Genomic DNA, 20,538 nt, shown 5'->3' with positions numbered 1-20,538 from the left:
ACATGATGCTACAAGTTCAAAATTTCACGCCTGACCTCATGTTTTGGGCTATAGTCTAAATGCATGCACACTAAAAATGTAGTATAAAACTACCTTCAGGCTATGCATAAGGCATATGTGAAACTTACACCTATCCCCAAAGACATCTCATTATGGGGGCTCCTATGTCCAAGATATCTCATTATGTATATTCGAATATTCCAAACTTTGAAAAAGAAATCTGAAAGCTAAAACAATTCTTATTCCAAGCATTTTGTTTAAGGGATACCCATCCTCTCCTCAACTGAGCTTTCATTAACATGAAACTTTTTGAAAATTCAGAAGATTTTCCATTTCTTAAATTACCTTTTAAATGTTTATTTTAAATACTCTCATTGAATAACAAAATAATGGGGCTGTTTATGTACTTGGAGGCATGTTTTGCCTTATACCCAAGGAATGTACATTTCTCAAAAATACATGTCCTGTCCTGCACTGTTCTGTTACAACAAATGATTGATAGAGATTGAATTATTATAACAGAACCTTGTTATGGGATCAGTGTCTCCTACTTTGAAAACAAATGACTCAGCCAGACGGCAACATTTATTTTTCTCTAAATGACTACGGACGTAGCAATAGGAGACCATTATCCTGTGACAATATTCTATTTCATTGACATTATCTCACAAATGTAATTTGTCCATTACTAAATAGAGGTTTTGTTACTGATCAATTTCACGTTATTTCTAAAACCATTAGGATAATAAATATGCCATCGTAGTAATTTCATTGACAGGATGTTCTTTTTTTTTTCATCATTTACATTTGTTGGAGGAAAAATATAGATTTAGGTTGAGCTTAAACACTATGATTTATGTTAGTTTTCATACTTTTCCATTAAGAGAAACAGAACATTGTGCAGAGTAATCCTATTTGCATTGAGCTGCTAAACTGACAAACTTCAAATTTTCATGATTTTTTCTGCCTTGCTAAATCACATCAAATCATAATTGTTCCTAATTAGTTTACTACCTTAGTTTAATGATTTTCTTTTTTCTTTTCTTTTTTCTTTTTTTTAATAAGTTCTAGATTATTTCTAGGACCTTCCTGTAAATCCACTGAAGTAACACATCAGTTAAATCAACCCGTTAGTAGTGTGAGCAACAACAGCCTTAGTACAACAGAAGCCTGGAGATGTCTGGTAGCATAAATGTTTCTAAATGCATGGCTTTTTCCCAAATGTTCCCCTCTAAAAACTCATCTGTAATCTTGTTAAATTAGAACTCTTCCAGTATCTTTCTGACTTTTACAGTTAAGGTTACGGTATTGATTTTATTTTATAGTCCATGGCTCTCAGATGCTTAACACTAATAAGCCTCCATAGCTAAGAGGTTTTCCCAAGAGGCAGGGCGAATAGCAGCTATTTACCTATACTGATGTTTAATAAGTGACTAAAATATACTCCCAATCCTGTGTAATTGTTTGGTGTTTTTTTCCCCTTTTAAATTACATTTACTGACATTACTCTAGGCACTTTATCATTGTCTGTTAAAATGAAATTGCTAACGGATAAAGGCATTTTGAAGTTTTTTTTTGTGGTGCTAGAGAAACTGTTTCATTTGTTTAGTATTAGTTTTTTAGCACTGTTCTTTATTATTCAAAGCATTTTTTTTTAACTGTCTCAGAAAGGTGTTCATGAGCTTCAAAGGGGTTTGAGCATTAACTTTGTATTGGGTGTAGGTGTAGCCTGGAGACCTTTTTTATAGAGATGTGATAAAAAAAGAAGAGACTTGTAGTAACGTGCTACTCAACTGTGCTGGGGTTAAAACATACAGTAAGAAAGAGACTTCAGCCATCACAAAATGTTTCAAGTTGCTGAATAATACAATAATATGCTCAAGTTAATTAAGATTAAATAACTCAATGTTTAAAGTAAGAATCCATTTATTTTACACAAAGACTACCATACTTTCTCCTTTAAAAAAGAACTGATTTCGTTTTTTTTAAATGTTGAGAATTCTAATTGAAGATGACATCTTATCTCCTCTTAACGTAGCTTGCCATTTTTCCTAGAGTTATTTTAGAGTGTGATAAATGTAAAAAAAAAATATATATATATATATATATATATATATATATATATATATATGGAGCTACTTTCTTAACATGTCAGCTAATTATTTTTTGAATCATCTGGCATCACCATCAAACTACTGTAGTGGGATTAAGTCCATATGTCTTGTCATAACATTCAGAGCTTTTTGTTAACTTGGAGTGTGTGGGAAGGACTTATTCACATTTGCCACACAATCACAGAATTTTACATCTAAAAGAGTCCTTAGAAACAGATATTCAGATATTCTCGTTTCCTCACTCTGTTTTCAATAAGACATTGCTTTGTGTTTAGCCAGCTAAATTGCAAAAGTTAGTTTTAAGCATTTCTTCTTACCTCTTTGCAGCACAAGGTACTTTCCTCGAATTTTGTAATGTTGGACACATACCAAGATCCAGTATTGTCAACCCAATATTGGGAATTATTTATAATATTCTGTAGTGCTACAGGCAGTATTTTTATCCCCCAAAATATGTATTTTATAATTCATTTTGATAAACGCAATGGTTGTTTGTGGGAATTTGGAAAATTCATCTAATATAAATAAGAAAAAAATTACTTATAATTCCACCACGTAGACATAACTCCTCTTCATATTTGACTGAATTAACTCCTATTAATATGAAACCCTATTAGGTGAAAGTCTGTTTTTCTGGTTTTTTCTCTCTGCATTTTCTATGTGTTCTATTTTGATTCCTATAATTTTGCACTAAATTTGGTTTATGATATATGCTATTATAATTTATTTTTTCTTTCACTTACAGTATAATGGCACTTTATAATTGAATCATATCATTCAATTTCTGCTTTATAATGACTGTGCAATATGCCATCTTTGGCTATACTGTAAGTTTTTAAATGTCTACTTCACTCATGAGGGATTTTTAAAGTACTTCCTGAATTTTTATATTATAAAGATACAGTGAACCCCATTGCACAGAAATCTTTGTGCCTAATCTGATTAGTTCATTCCTGTCTATTCCTTTTTCATCAAGTAGAATCTTGATGAAATTTTGTTAAAGGAATGAATTTATTCCTACTGTAGAATTACTGAGTTAAATCTTTTGTCCATTGCTAAGGCTTTTGATGAATATAGGCATAGAATCCAGAAAGGTCTTATCAATTTACATTCCCACTAGCAGTGCATGAACGACTTAACTCTCCCTTAATTCATGTGAACAATAATTACATGTAGCACATGGCTCTATGAGAAATTTTGAAGCATGTGCTCCAAACTGTATTTATAGAACAGTCTCTGTGGCCTTGGGACTCCATCATTGCACCTCTTTCTTGTCATTTATATTCCATTTAAGCCATCAAGGGTCATACCACGTCTTCTCTCTCCATGTGCCTGGCTAGCTCCATTATACTGAGAAGGAAATGGAGAAATCAAATTAGTACCTAGGGGATAGTGCAAAGCTTTCAAATAAAGGCATAAGTGACTTGGTTTCTCTTTCCTTTCTTCCTCCTCCATGGTACACTCCCCAACATCAACCCTTTACCTATGGGTGAAACTCACTGTCAATCTCCACAGGGAAATTGGTAGAAATATAAATACATCAAAGCTTTGTGCTGAGAGCTGAAGTATCAGGCAAGCAAAGCAAGAAAGACTCTGCCTCAATGTAGCCATGATAATTGTAATATTTCACATAACATTTATACCAGTGTAAATAACCTGTAACTTTCCTCTCCTCAACACTATCTACCTCGAGGCAAAAACAGGAAAGGAAATCATGGTCTCTTTTAGCATTTTATTGGCAGAGTATCTGCTCTGCCTTCTCCTTGTCCTCTGGGCATACAGCCCACGCTGTTTCCTTGCCTCAAGATTGACTTTGGATTTGTGACCCAAAGCAAAAGACCAGACTTCAGCTCCCAAACTCATCCTATACACTTGATTTGGTGGCTTCCCACTTATTTTAAATGACTATTTTTTATGAAGATAGTTCATCTTTTTTATATTGTCTTCCAGCTTCCACTCAACATTTTAATGGGATACAGAGTGCCCCAGTTTAGCTAAAGCTCATTTTCACTTTTAATACTGTGCATAGCATGGACAATTTGAATGGAGTATTGAAAGTGTTGACTACCTTTGCCTTCATCCAACAATGAATTTGGTCTCTGAAGAGATTCTCAATTTTCAGAGATTTTGTAGAACCATAAAACTCTTTAAAAACCTATAAAAGTATGAAACCTTTAAAAGCCCCAACAAAATTTCTAAGCTAAATGTTCCCACATATGTGCTTTCCTCCTCTGGTCTGTGTCATATTCTGTTCTCTATCATACTATAAGGTCAAAGTTAACAAAAGTTTCCCTGAGGCAGGAGGATTGCAAGTTCAAAGCCAACCTCAGCAACTTAGGGAGGCTCTAAGCAACTTAGTGAGACCCTATTTCTAAATAAAATATAAAAAGGGCTGGGGATGGGGCTCACTAAAGTTAGTGGTTAAGTGACCCTGGGTTCAATTCCCAGTACCCCCCCCCCAAAAAAAAAGTTGCCCAACTGTTTCTATTACACCTTGATTTGTCTTCTGAAAAATCAAAAGCAGGGCAGAGACTGGTGGTAGTGATCTTGCAAAATGTTCTGTAGCTTCATAATGTGAAAAACAGATATTTTAAATAACCATGATAGATTTTTAAGTACTGAGCAATGAAACATACCTTAAAGATAAATACTCATAAATAAGAGAAACCAGCCAATGTTGACTTGTATTTATATGGCCCGTTTAAAGTTGTGTTTAAGTATGGCATGTAAATAAAGAAAATAACTTAGGAAAATGTGAAAGAATGGGACATTTAAAACACTTTGAGACGTTTTACTTCTTTGTTAACTAGATAGGAATATGTTTGTCTAAATCATAAGACTGGCAAGATTGTTAATATATTTTAATTTAGTATTATGATATGCTAAAAATAATAGCTTCCAGAGATTCATGAATTTGTGTATGCTTTTACATAATTAATTTGAAGCAATTATAAATCGTAAGAAGAATAGGAATTATTTTAGAACGAAAATAATATGTTTTCTGTGTAGGCTCTAGAAAATCTGATTTGTAACCTTAATCTATTCAAACATATTGGAAAAGCTAACATATTGCTCCACTATATGTGAAAAAGGAGCAGGTGTCCCAGACAGGCAGGTGTTAAGGTGGCTGTTTGAGCTTGCCCCAGATCACTAGTTGACTTCAGTGAAGTTCTACTAACAGGTGGCTAACTGATTGGAGTGCCATGTGACATTTATCCCGGGAGCGACTTGGATGACAGGCTGCTACAGACTGAGGAAGGGGTCTTCGCTTTGATGAAGAAATTGCCAAAACTCATGTCTCATTAGTGTTTCCTAAGGTTCTTTGGAAGTGAACAACAGTTTAATTAAGGGCTGACGTAAACACGTTTCTGCACACTTTCCCTGCAGTATTTTATCACATTAGAATTGATCAAAATTGTTGCCTTGGGCTGACTTGAACAGATATACATCTGGAGCGCCATTTGTGCAAGCTGCCGATGAGTGGAGTACATACGCTGTGTTTCACTGCAGCTCTCTTCTTTTGTAGATGAAATTACCTTGTTGGGAGATGAGTTGATCTAACTCTTTATTTGCTTAAGCCTTTATTTCTTTGAAGTGATGCTGTGAAATGAATGACACATCAGGGCTTAGGATGTATATATTTTACAGTGCCAAAAAAATCATAGCATAGCTAGTAACAATCATATGATAACTTGGTTTTGCAAAATACTTATTTAAAGATAAGCTTAAGTCTAGATGAACCAAGTTTTATTAGTAGCTTATTTGAATTTTTTCTTGTTTGGTGATCTTTTATTCTATACTTCACTATATAGTTGTTTTAACAGTCATAGTTAATTGTCCAATTATAAATCTAAGCACAGTTGTGGATGCTGAAAAATAGCATCATTAATGTGAATCTCTTAAAAAATATTAGCCTCTCTAATCTTCTGCCATTAAAAGTCCTTTCTACAGTCTACTTATAACAATTACATTTATCTAATGAACTTTCATCTTTAATGTCTACCTTCTTTCCTGACTATAAGCCTTACCAGGACAGGGTCCAAGTCGTCTTGCTTACCCACTTGACCCTTACTCATAGCTATAGTTCCTCTCCCTTTTTGGACACTTGGTAGTTGACTTTGATTTCTTTTTTTTTTTTTTTTTCACTTTACATCCACTACTTCTCATCTGGAGCTTTTTATTCATGAAGCATATGTTTTAAGTTACACTGGCTGTAGTTGCTTTGTCTTCCTATACCATTAGCTATCACTTCACTATATAGCTTCTTGCATGTGTGAGAGATTATAAAATATGCTACCTAGAACTAGGGCCTGTTTTATCTCTTCCCTTTTTTTTTCAATCCTAGATTATTTTTTTAAAAAAAGTTTTCCAAGTAGCATTATCTTCTAGTTTCCACAACTTTTTGTGTTTTTGTTAAAGTCATCTTCCATAGAAGGTAATCAGTTAGCTTTTTTTTTTTTTTTTTTGGTATGGCGGAATGAATCCAGGGACACTTAACCACTGAGCTGCATCCCCAATCCTTTTATTTTTTATTTTGAGACAGGGCCTAAATTTTTTAGGACCTTGATAAATTGCTGAGGCTGGCTTTGAACTTGTGATCCTCCTTCCTCAGTCTCCCAAGTCACTGGGATTACAGGCATGCGCCACTATGCCTAGCTGTTAGTCAGCCCTTTTTGAAAAGAGTACATACAAAGGATGGAACAAGTAAAAAATAATAAAAATGCAAAATCACCCAGCGATTTAAGAATTAAACACAAGGTCATTAAAGAAATCTAGACCTCAACCTTTCCTGGAAGGCATTACTTAAGAAGAAAATAACTGTTCAGTGGATTAAACTGTTCTCTAGGCTGAATAAGAGTAGAAAGATATAATTTTCTAACCTAAAGGAAGGTCACAGGCAAGGAAGGACAGAGCACATTCTTCCTGCCAGTCAAAAGGACTATATGGTAAATTAGCTTAGCTAAAGATTAAATAAAATAAATCAACAAGGAAAATGTTATACTAAAATGTGGCACCATGACAGATCTTAATATGAGAAGGATACTATTTGAGGAATATAGTTTCAACTACTGTTTTGATAATAGGCCATGATGAGGAAGGCCTGATAAAGACTAGAAAGAAAATTTTTTCATTTAACCCTGTACAAGGGGAGAAGCCTAGTGAAACTTATAACAACAGTGAAGAAACAAGTTTGGGGAAAGTTTTACCATTCTGAAACCACTGCACTTAGACATCATTTCTTTCTAAATAGAATTTAAAATTCTTTCCTTCTTATCAGTCATCAGCAATTTCTGCCTTCTTCCTACTAACAGAAATATCAGCTCATTCTTTTCTTACCATCTTGCTTCTCTCTTCAGCTTCCTTATCTTATGTATTATTCAACTTATACATTATTGTGTATGTATTATCATTCAACTTATTATATATTTATGCATTATTCAGCTGTATTATTCAGCTTATTTTCACTTTAATCTTTTTATGTATTATTCTTCCTGCTTGAGGGACAGCAGATTGTGCAAAGCATGGCATTTGTTTTTCTTCACAGAAAGGTCACTGAAAATTATTTCTTCTACATATTTATTCCTCAAATTTTTTTTTCTGTAGCATAGGAGTGCATTAAAAATAGAAATAATATCATTTTTCAGGTGGGAAGTCCATTAGATGCAGACATTTAAAACAAAATTAGAATCAAAACAGTATTAGTTTGGTTCATGGTTAAAATGTAGTGGCTAGCAACTCTACCCTTGCTGCCCCCACATAATTGACCTTTTATCCTCTCTTCAGTCCAGAGAGTTGTTTTGCTCTTTGAGAGGGGATTCACTTTTGTGTCTCTGTAAGTACTCAGCATAGTGCCTTTTACATGCTGCGTAGCAGTATTTCTTTATTGATTAATGGGCCCAGAATTAATTTCATTTAACATGAAAACAAAGGCAATGGAGCTCACATTCTGGTTCACCATTCTTTACCTGTTTCTAAAGCACAGCCTTTTAGTTTGGCCAATGGACCTTCCCATTTTTATTTTTACTATTCTAAGTTACTTTGGCTGTTTAAGAAAAGAGACAGTTTGTGGGCCCTTTTTCTTTTGTGAACTGTGAATGTTATTCTATTTGTGCTGTGCTGGTCTTCTGTGTGTTCTGAACATGAGGGTATTCTAATTGTCAGGTACATGCCTAAAAGAGGACCAGTATAAATAAATAGAAACATAACAAGTACCCTATAAAGCCAACTGTATCATTTTAGTAAAAAAAAAATAAAATTTTATTAATTAAAAATTACATAGATGCCTATATGCTTGAACTTCTGTACAAACATCTTTGATTTATGTGCCCTTTACACAAAGGAACTTCTAGGAAGTTGTCTGGGTTTAATGAACATTCATATAGTGGCAGTAGCTGGAATTGCCTTAATTCAGAAATAATATAACTAAAAGAAAAGAAATGAGATAACTACAATGACACTGTTTTACTTCCCAAGCTCAGATTGCATTTAATGGTTTTCAAATGATGTCTACTGTGCTATACTATTTATATTATGGAGTTTTTACAAACTAATTTATACAGTTTTATTTTATTTGAAATTTATATTTAAGCACAGGTAAGCATAAGGGTGTCAACAATAAGCTATAATAATAAGTTCTTTTCCTAAGAGTTAATTTCAACTTAAATATTTAGAATGCAAACTTTTGGTGTCATCCCTACTATAAGGAGTGAAATGGAGTTTCTTAAACCTCTAACAGTCTACATATCTATGGTTTAACTTCTAGTAGGCAAAACCTGTATTTGTGTTATTGCTTCTTAAAATCAAAGAGCTTTTAAGTAAAATTTTATTATTATTATTATTATTATTATTAGTAGTAGTAGTATTTTGGTACCAGGGATTGAACTCAGGGGCACTTAACCACTGAACCACATCCCCAGCCCCATTTTGTATTCTATTAGAGACAGGGTCTCACTGAGTTGCTTAGTACCTCACTTTTGCTGAGGCTGACTTTGAACTTGAAATCTTCCTGTCTCAGCCTTCCAAGCCACTGGAATTATAGGTGTGCACCACTGTGCCCACTTTAAGGGTTTTGTTTTGTTTTGTTTTGTTTTGTTTTTTAGCATTTTGAAAACTTAGCTGAAGTGAACTTCCTTTTTATATTTTTTAAAACTTGGTTTAATTTTTTTCATATTTGTAGTGGCATTAATTGCTATGATTTCATGAACAATTTCTTTCTTTTGTTTTTCTTTTTGAGAAAGATATAAGGAAAAAGTTATTTGACTCATCAAAGTCCCAATAGGTTAATGACAGCCAGTTAGTAACAAATTGTAGCTTACATCTACAAGCACACCTGTCACTTTTTGTGGACTGTGACATCTACTGTCTTCAGAAGCATAAACTTTCTGTAATTACAAGCATGATGAAAACACATATCTAACTCTATTGGATGTCTTTCCTAGAATTTAGATAATTTTTCAAATAGTAAAATCATAGTTATGAGTAGTTTCTCATTTCAATAGCACTATGAGATCTTTTTCTCATTAAAAAAATCCTAATTGAAATACTAATTGTATGTATTTTTATGTGTCATACAGTTTTGATTTTTCCTTCTTACTGTTTAGTGGTGATATCTGGGATTTGCTTCAAGTAATGAAGGTGGTTGAAGCATAGAATGGAGTAAAGATAACATAAGATTGGCTTTGAGTTGCTAATTGCTGAAGTTGGATGATAGAAACATGAGAATCTATTATTATCCTATGTACTTGTGTGTATTTAAAAATTTTATAATAAAATACAAATCTTTTAGTTCATATTATTGTTAGGACATTTTACTACAAATTTATAAATCTGAGTAAAAGTCAGCATTACTCAAGAAGTTAAACTCAGGGTCATCTCTCCTGTTAATGAGAGGCTCTTACTGAATTCCCTTTTCCAACTAACTGCATGATGCAATCTTGTGGTCACCTGAGATGGTGACCTTCCTCATCAGTTATTCATTTAACTGACTTAATTCTGTTTAATTATTGATTGCATTACCTCTATCCCCACTCTTTTTTTCAATCTCTTATGATCTATCTTTTGGCAGTGTTAAATATCTAGAGAATGAATGAAGGAAGCCCTGAATACTTCTATCACAGCACATTGTACACCGTATTGTAATTCAATTTTACTTCCATTTATCCCCTTACTGGATTTTAAGCTTTGTAGAAGCTGAAAGTAAATCCAATTTACCATTGTGTCCCCAGCAACTGGTGCGGTGTCTGGTATAAATTAGGCCTTCTATAATATTTATGGAAGGCATGTATTAATAATATATCTTCTTTTTAATGGGCCTCCATGTCTTCTGGGTCTATTGTGGATAATCCATCCTCCATGTAGTTTCTGGAGGGATTGTTCTCAACTGTAATTGTGATCATATTTTGCCCATCCATAGCATTTCCCTCATCAGGGCAAGCTCTCAGAGAGGCAGTACAGGAAGTACAGGAAACACACTGTCCTTTGTTGTGTGGTCTTGTCTGTCACTTGCTCCCCTTCATCACTCTGTTTTCCTCTCCATAGACTGTTTGGGCTACTTATATGTTTCATACCTCCCTTTTTGGGAACATTTCCTCTTTGTTGATGTCATCTCCATTTTGAAAATTGCACCATTGGGGAATGCCTCTTTCACCTGGGGGTGCTGAGGTGATCATGTGAGGTGAACAGAGACTGGGGCTGCAGCAGCAAATGCCATCATGTCCCCGCTGATCGCTATTTCCTTATCATTTTCCTTTTCACTGCCAGGGAGCGTCCTAGGGCAGGAATTACTTTGTATTTTTCTTAACATCTGCACATTATCTGGCAAATAGATGAACCTAAAATATATTTGTAGAGTGAGAAAAATTAAGAATTATTTTATTTTTGCTAATCAAGTGAATGAGTTTTCATAAAATGTTAAATGCACGATATATTTACCAGCACACCCAAAGGTTATTTTTCACTCCACACCAGGTTGTCCTTGATTTGTTTTCATGGTGTAGCTGGTCAACACCTGAATCATATAACTCAAAGAACAAAATGTGAGGTAAAAAAAGACTCTTATGTGAACCAAGGGGCTAACAGAAACATACTTAGATTTTCATAACTTCAAGGTTTCTTTAGTAATGGAATGATTCTGATCATAATTCTAATAAAAACTTTGGTTGTTTTCTGTTGAGAATGTTTCTGACCGATATTTTAGAGCTCTAACCTTCAGTATAGATTTTGTAAGAGCCAAAGCACAAAAGTACTAAAGCTTTGAAAAATGAAATCTGTTGTTATGTTGAGGTGAACCTTGTCAAATAGGAAGGTCATGCAACTTGAATTTTTCCCTCCTGTTTTCTAGATATGTCTTCTCCAACTACTATGAAGAAACCTGAAAAGCCATTGTTCAGCTCTACATCTCTGCAGGATTCTTCCCCAAGATTGAGCACTTTCCCCCAGCACCATCATCCCGGAATACCTGGAGTTGCACACAGTGGTGAGGACTCTCAGTCCTAGAAGAGAAGCCTTCCTTTGTTCACAGGGCTCCCACCCTTAGGGATGGAGCCAAAGGTTCATAGTTATAGCTACAGTGACCATGTTTTATTAACCCAAAGGGGAAGGTCATGATCCCATAAACTGGCTCTTCTTATCAATTTGTTAGAAAATATTATCACAGTTATGCAACTTAATAATATCTATATATGTACTTTTTCCTTCCATGTGCCTTTATTGGAAAGCTTATGATCATAAGGACTTAGAAAAGTAGAATACATAGTTATCTTTACAAATTTCAGGATTGGTCCTAATTTTATATATTCTACTAAGAGAAAGTTGGATTTTCAGTTATAATTGCTTAGTTTAGAGTTGTTCCAAAGACATTAAGATACATAGACACTATTTCCTATACACAAATGATTATTTACTTTTTGTAAATGAAACTAATCAGAAAATGAAAGAGGCAGTGTTCTATGCCAACTACTTAGGGCTAGTACACTTGATATTATGTCTAATATCTTAATCTAAATGAGAAAAGGTATTCAGTATTTCATGTTTATATTTTAAATAGCAATTGATGATGTCTTTTTTCACAAATTAAAAATGATATATAATCAGTAATCAATACTGTATGCTTTCTACATAATTACTCTTAAGTCCTAGGGATGAGGAGATTAAAAGTTTTAATATAACTGTAAAGTTTTATGTGTAGATATGTATATATATATATATCTATATATATATATATATATAGATATATATATATATAGATATAGACAAAGGTAAATAGATATGTATTTTTAGTGACACTCTTTAGTTTACAGTTAGGCAATTTTTTATCCTTCATATGTTTTTTAAAATCTTTATGATGTAGCATCTGCTCAAATAAAGTACTTAGGTTTAGTTTGTCAGTGTATTTTGATATTTATTGTTGCTAAACTTAAAAAATGGACTTTGTTGTTATCGATAAGGAAGTTAAGAAGTTGAGAGAGGAAACATACCAATTTAATGTGGTATAAGATTTTTTACATTTATTGTTTAGACTATTGACATAAGTGAAAAAATTAGTAACTATTTCATAGAAATAATTGAAATATATGTTGAAAAGTATGTTCAGCAAAATTAACTTAGAAGTCATATCATCTATATATTGTGGCACCTGAATAAAAATTCATACTGGAAAAAACTGAACAACTTTTATAGGTAAAGACAGTTGAGAGAGCTAGAATAAGCCTTCCACCTTAGTCCTTCACCAAATATTTACTAAATATCAAATATATTAGAGTCTATAGGCACCTTGGTAACAAAAGATGGTTTCTGTCCTAAAAAGATCATGATGTAGTGAGAAGAGAGGGAATGATATCACTGGCTGGGCATCTAATCTGAACAGAAGCAGACCCTTGGAGGAAGTTTAGATACCTGGAAAAAAAATATATTCTGAACTAAGTGTCAAGGGTGAAGGAACAGCCAGCCTGGAGGAGGTTTCAGGCAGACGCCACAGCATGCAGCAATGTACCAGAGGTCATTGCAGGAAGGAACTCCATATATCCAACTTCCTTCATGCAGCTGGAGATGAGGCCAAAGAAGTGATCCAAGACTGGCTTCTAAAGCACATGAGAACCATATGCACTGTGACATTATTGGGGCTTTATTCTGGAGGCAATAGGAAGGCAGAGATTTTTAGAGATTTCTTAGAAGTTATACAACTGTAATGGCATTTTAAAAAAGTCAGTCTATGGAACTGTAGGGCATGTACTGAAAGAAGCAAGACTGGAGGAAGGAAGACAATTAGAAAGACCTTGCATTAAAATAGGCTATGTGTGTGCACATGCACACCCACACTCATACATATACACACATCCATATATATCACCCATATGTATATATGCTTTCAAAATTAAGGAACATATTTTTGCCTTGTGTTTTTTTTAAACCTCTTTTTAAAGGACTAGAGTGACTTTTATTGATATCAGGTAAACATTTTTACCTGCTATTTAAAGCCTGACATGCTACTCAGTTATATCAGGCCAGCACAGGCCAGATTGTTCAGAGATGTGAATTCAAATGTGATTAATAACACTTCAGTTGCAAAGGGACCTCTTTCAGAACTACTATGTCCAAATTGATCCCTAAACCCAGAGGACCCAAGATGGAACTGTGTATATATCTTTCAAGGGTTTGTGTACAGATGTGAGCAAAGACCATAGTTGAATTGACTAAGAATAAGAGCACTTAGACACCAATTAAAAAGGTGTCCAATTTTATGTAGAGGTTTGTATTTCTTTAGATAGATTTTCAGATGGACATATTTTCTTTTTCTTTTTGGTACCTGGGATTGAACCCAGGGGCGCTTAACCTTCAAGCCACATTCCCAGCCCTTTTTTATATTTTATTTAGAGGCAGGGCCTCGCTAAGTTGCTGAGGCTGGGCTTTGAATTCACAATCCTCCTGCCTCAGCTTCCCCAGCCACTGGGATTACAGGTGTCCATCACCATGCCCCACCCAAAGGGCATATTTCTTAAATAAAGTAATACTTCAATAAGGAATTTTGTTTTTAAATATCTATACAGTTATTTTCTGAAATGTATCTCTTTGATGGAGGATGCTCAAATTTCAGTGCATGAAAAGATTACATGATGCCTCACCCCTGCTGGTCCTTATCTAGGGTTTCTGTGGTAGGCCCAGTAATCTGCATTGTAAAAAACAGTCCAGAGGATTCTAAGACATAGTGCCCTGGACATTCAAGGAGCAAAGTTGTGACCATAAAATTAATGATTCTTCTGTAATATACATTCTTAATTTCTTGTATATTTTGAAAGTTTTCTTCGTTGGACATAAGCAACATCCTTTAAATTGTTGCCTTCCCTCGCCCCCCATATTTACAAAGTTGAAGATAATCATTCCAGAGGTTTTTCATTTATAGGTCATGGAAAGAATTTATTTTTTCATATTATTTGCTAAGTTATTTCATAAAACATTAAATATTCTTTATGTGTAATTTTCTATAATTTGGATCAAAATTAAATAGAAATATACATTTAATCTTTACTCCTACATGTATTAGTTGGTTCTCTTGATTTATAACATAATTATTTTCTTCAACCTTATAAAGATAATGATCATGTTATATTTTCCCTATCTTTCAAACTTAATATTAAATTAAAAATTAGACAATTATTTATGATCATACTAATATTTAAAAGTTATATTAAAATTAAACATTATACATATTACATATGTTTTATATAATAGTTGCCTCTATAAAGTTATAAAATACATGGTTTATGGATGATGTAATATACCTACCTCTATTGACATTCAAATTCGCATTTTTGTGGGTTTTATTCTTGGTCTTACCTTAATATTTTCAAAGTTACACCCAGTAAAAGAGTAGAAGAAAAATAGTTGCAGAATAAAGCTCTTTTGGTTTTGAAAGGAATATCTTCATAGAAGAAAGAGTTGCCAGGTCTTGTGTTTTAATGCTCAAAAAGTATTTATACAATGACCAGATAATTATTATTCATGACAGGCAACTTTCTGAACAACTGTAAGCTAGAATGTATAGGAAAATAATTTATTTGAAATTGATTAGTAGACATTTTGTGGGTCTCCTGCCCTATAATTAATGCTTTGACTTGGTCTGGACTTAAGAAGACAAAGACTTTATAATCAAAGAATGTGTTTTTTGATGGGAAATAACTGCTCAAATAAATGTTTTATCCAGTATTGGCATACCTTATAAAAGCAAAACTTCTTTTTTGAAAACATTCTCGGATGTAGAAAGCAAGATCATTTTTTCCCTTGGGTGTGGTTTTGTCTCTGTGTCCCTACCTGTATTATCATTGAGAATATAAGTAGAAGAGTAATTTATTTTAGAAGAACTTGATTAAATTGTGGTAGGAAAACCAATGATAGTTTTACAACATCTTTATAGAATCTGGACGAAATAATAAGGAAATCGGCTCTGACAGTGAATCTTTCCTTTTCTGTGTTCTGCAGTCATCTCAACTCGAACTCCACCTCCACCCTCACCGCTGCCATTTCCAACACAAGCTATCCTTCCTCCAGCCCCATCGAGCTACTTTTCTCATCCAACAATCAGATATCCTCCCCACCTGAATCCTCAGGATACTCTGAAGAACTATGTACCTTCTTATGACCCATCCAGTCCACAAACCAGCCAGGTAAAAATAAGAGAAAATAAGAATAGAACTTAAGGGAAATGGGACAGGTATAACTCTAAGACATGGAGGTTTGTCAGACAGTATGTCTGGCAGAATATCAAGCCTTGCAATCCATCTTCAAGAAATTTCTTGGTGACCCATTAAGTTTTTATTTAAAGGTGGTTAAATGACAGGTAGGAAGTGTATTGCCCCAAAGGGGTGTGTTTGTGAAGAAGTTTTTGATTTGATGTTCTTGGATTTTTATTGACTGAAGAGAAAGTTTATGCAGAGTGTTCATTGCCAAAAAGCTCCAAACTGGAGTTCACACCTAAAATACCGGGTTTGACATAGTGACAAAAATGTTTATTTCATGTAGTAGCAAGGTATGTGCTAAAATAAACACACACAAAAGAACTTACTGGTGTATTTATAGGCCTGTTATTAGGTATTAAAATAAGTTTTGATAATGTAAACATTTTCAGTGTTTGATGACTACTTGAATATTCTTTGCAGTGACATGACTTACATTTAATAAAAAGTGGCATTATTATAGGTATCTTTTTTTTTAATAAACATGGTATAGTAGTTTTAGGCAATTCATTGTATTAAGTGTAGTAATTCATGTGCATTTCCTACTCCCTAGTCACTTTATAAGGATTTGCTAGAAGAGGATTTTTCACAATCAAGTAGACAGTCTTTGTGCCAAAGCTGGGTCTATTGATAATTGTAATATCCAAAATCTGCAATATAATTTTGATCTTATAGTATAGTATTTGGCTTTGCTGCTTTACCTCTAAGACTCCTGTCTACTTCTTATTATATGGATTTATGCTTTGGGGAATTTTTACAACATTCTATCATTACTGCTGCTAAATTACTAAAATTAGAGTAAATAATATGTGCATATCAATCATAATTAGCAAAGGTCAGGAAAAAACTCTTGAGTCTTAATTTGTTAAGATGAAGCAAAATGGTCCTTTCTGAATGTTTTATTTTGAGTGACAGTGCATCCAGTACCTTTGAGTTACTTAGAAAGTTACCTTTGCTTTTAGTACCACTGACTAATATATTAAACTAGGTGTTGAATTTTCACATTAAACTTATCATTTGTATTTTAGGAGAAAATGTTCAAATGGTGTAATAACTGCAGTACTAATGACAACTAAGTAAAAGAGTGGGATCTTAGTATTATCAGTTTAGAAATGAAATTTGCTGTCAGAACATGGATTCAAAAATCCTGGTTCCATAGAGCATTTTGCTAGACTCAGCTGGGAACAGTGCACACAAGGTCTGATTTTAATTTGTGTAGAATTTCCATGAATAACAAAGTCTAATTAAGACATCCATTAAAAGTCCTTAACGTTAATTCAGTGTGGAAAATCTTAGAGTTCCATTGGATTTTTTTTTTAACTGATGTCTTAATTAGGCACTGTTAGGGGAAAAATTATGCAAATTAAAATCAGGCCCTTAGTGTTACGTATTTCTTTAATTATTCAGTGCTTGTTTTACGTATATTTTAAATTCTTTATAAGTTAAGAGGGCATATTAGGTGATAATCTGCCTATATTGTTCTCAGCTTTTCTTTATGTTTTCAAGGTAAAAATCTAGCTTCTAAGAGAAGCATCTTACTCTCATCTCAATTAAAAGACAAAAACCAAAAAATCCCTCTCAGGATTTTGTATAATAGGAGCAATGTATTAAGTAGGATAATCCTTTTCTAATGCTGTTCAGCTTCATCTTCAGATAAGACACCTCTCTTTTTGTATCTGCACTATGAAAGTTCATCTATTAGCAGCCTTGAAAGATGGAAGCTTTCTATCTTAGCTTCACCTGTTTAAACTAGTAGAAGACTAAAGAGAAGTAACCCTCCCCATTCTTCTAACCACAAGTTTCAGAAAAAAAATGTCTGTATTAGCTTGAGAATTTTTTCTTTGTCCCTTTTATTATTTTTTCAAATAGGAGACATATCTGTCAGTTCATGTTGATTCAGTTCCAGTGTACAAAGTTTACAGACTAGGCAGGGTAATGTCATATGCAGTGGCAGCATTTTCTGGTAATTATTGTCATTCTGGTCCTGTGCCAGGTAGGTACTATCAAAGTGTTTTGCTGAACCCTATACAGAAGCACGTTTACCGTTTAGCACACCCCCAGTGACAAAATAAGACCTTTCTTCTTTCTCTAGTAAAATATGTAAAGCAGTCATTTGTGGTGTTCACACAAGCAGAAGTTGATGGTCTGCTTTAGAAACAAACTATTTCCACTTGAAAGAAAAATGGGTCTTTATAGGAAACTACAGAAGTGTTTTTATTAGGAACATTATACCTGCTTTGATGTTTAACTCCAGCTCAAAACCAATTAATTTGCATTTCAAAATAGAATTCTTGATATTCACCTTTTCAGCACTAGAAATGGAAAAAAAGGACTCGGTGACCATTCACCTCCAGTCAACTGCTCCTTCCCAACCTCCTCTAGCATTGCACTGATTTGGATTGTTAAGCAACTGAGATGCCTTTTCCTCCCCACAGCAATTTGGAGATTAATTGCATTACTGCTGCACCAATTATGGTGAGACAGTCATGCTATTCAATGGAATATTTTGAATAAAATTAGTTTAAAGATATAACTCTCCCATAGGTTTCCTTAGGGGAAAACTCTGGTCAATTTTCCTGACATAAAGTTAAATACTTAAAATTACCTATGATGAATAGTCAGGATATTCAAGAAGTCCATTTTCTTTATAAAATAAAGAAAGTGGACTCTGAGGAACCCAAGCAAAGTCTTAGTTCATACCTCCGGTCACAATACTTAAATATTATCAGCTATTTATCTTTTCCTCTAAAGAAAATCTACTTGTAATTTATGCATATATAAATAATCTGCTTCATTACTTTCTTTGCCTTTGATAGTTGAGATTATAAAGACTATATCCTTTTGGAGAATAACAACCTGGCAAATTGTTAGGAATACCATGCAGTGGAGCACTGTAACATGGGTGTAATCAAAACTAGCATTCTCTGTCTAGAAAAATATATTTCAGGATTTCTTTAAATAATGTACTCTAATGATTTTGTCTCCTACCACAGAAATTATTTTTCCACCAAGGGGCTAAGACTCAAATAATGATATCTTTTCTGTCATTGCCCTAGGGATTTTCTCTGTTAATTCCCACAAATGTCAAGGATACATGTTTTGTGTAATTCTCTGTGCACAACAATGGAAGAGTAACACAAACAGCACTGTGAATTTGATTGTCCTCTAGTTCACTTTAGTACATTTTAATTTTCTTTGGAAATCTTTTATTTGTAGGTATAAGGTCAGACCTCTTTCAGCATTTTATATCATTGTGTGCATCTGAAATTTTAAATACTTTAATCTCATCTAACTGCTTATATGAGTAAATCATCAAAAGTTGATGATTGCCTGGAAAAGTTTATATTGCCTTATGTTGAGTCTGAAATACCTGCATGTGAGAGAAACCTAGTTTTTGTATGCAGAAGAATAGGCCTTCACTATAAATGATGGGAATTATAGAACTGGATGTGTTTTCTCTGCTAGGCATTCTTGTGTCTCTTGTGTCAGTGATAATATCCAAATGGAGGAAAATTTTGTTGTGAAAGCCAAACGGACTCTGTATAGAGAATGAAGAGCAGAGAATTAGGAATCACTGGGTTTTAATTGTAGGTAGCTTAGTAAGGAATTCCATTTTAGCTTGAGCTAAGCCTTTGAGTCTCCATTTGAGTTTTCTGGACTACTAAATGAAAGGATCAAGTCTACTTCTGTCTTGAGGGTGTTGTGAAGACCAAATAACCTATGCAAAATGCTTTGAAGATGAAAACCTTCTTTTAAACACTGTTGCTTTATACTACCAACCTTTGATTGGCTTCCGACTCGGACTTGAGAGGGAGGGCCTGTGTGATGGCTCCACGCAGCCTGCAGGATCCATGTGGCCACATGTGCTGAGTGGAGTTGTTGGAGAAGATGACTGCCTTTTGGATTGTTTCACCTGGCATTCTGTTTTTGTTTTGTAGCCTAACAGCAGTGGTCAAGTAGTAGGGAAAGTGCCTGGCCATTTCACTCCTGTCTTGGCACCCTCTCCCCATCCCAGTGCAGTGCGACCTGTGACCCTGACCATGACAGATACTAAACCCATCACTACATCCACTGAAGGTGAGGCAGCTTCACCTACAGCAACCAGTAAGTATTTCTGTAGGAAATGAGAAATGTCCATCAAAGGCACCATTGGATACTTGATCCAAGGTGGAAAACATGGCAACTTTTCCAGCTACCTGACCAGATGGAGATTTCTCATTTAAGTGGAGCTAGCAGGCATGTATGTGGCCTGGCTGTCACATGCTCTCTCTTATCAAATGTCTTTCAGTGCATCATATTTGAAAAGGGAGAAGCAAATTTGTTTGAGTAAACAGTTGTAACAACAATAATAAGTCATGCCTGCTTGTTCAAGGTATACATTGAAATCGCACTGAATAACATTATGCAGTGTATAAGGTTTTTATATCACCAAAGGGAGATTAGATAATTGTTACTTATTGGAGCACTCCTATAGAAATCAAGCCCCTCCATCAGGCAAGCTGAATCAGTGCCTCTGTAAGATAATTGCATGTTTACCTTAACGTAGGTCCTGTCATTGTTAGAAACAGTCATACAATGTTGGGTGTAGGCAAGAACATTTCAAAGCTTAGTATTAGGCACATGTTAAGCTACCTGCACTTTCATTATCTGCAACTTTTTCTTTAAATGTTTTAATTATTTTGCATATCATGGTATAT

At 34.1% G+C, this 20,538-nt stretch overlaps 1 protein-coding gene across 1 annotated transcript in view; it reads left to right on the top strand.

Annotated features, from left to right (window-relative positions):
- The window catches only part of LOC143389837 (nuclear factor 1 B-type-like), a 120,128-nt gene that overhangs the window by 72,125 nt on the left and 27,465 nt on the right, over window positions 1-20,538 (top strand). Inside the window, exons 11-13 of the mRNA XM_076842614.1 lie at window positions 11,455-11,589; window positions 15,588-15,772; window positions 19,780-19,945. Coding sequence (XP_076698729.1) covers window positions 11,455-11,589; window positions 15,588-15,772; window positions 19,780-19,945 — 486 coding nt within the window. The remainder of the gene's footprint in view (window positions 1-11,454; window positions 11,590-15,587; window positions 15,773-19,779; window positions 19,946-20,538) is intronic.

Source organism: Callospermophilus lateralis, unplaced genomic scaffold (assembly GCF_048772815.1).
Source record: "Callospermophilus lateralis isolate mCalLat2 unplaced genomic scaffold, mCalLat2.hap1 Scaffold_66, whole genome shotgun sequence".
Taxonomy (NCBI): domain Eukaryota; kingdom Metazoa; phylum Chordata; class Mammalia; order Rodentia; family Sciuridae; genus Callospermophilus; species Callospermophilus lateralis.
This window is presented reverse-complemented; position numbering and strand designations above follow the sequence as displayed.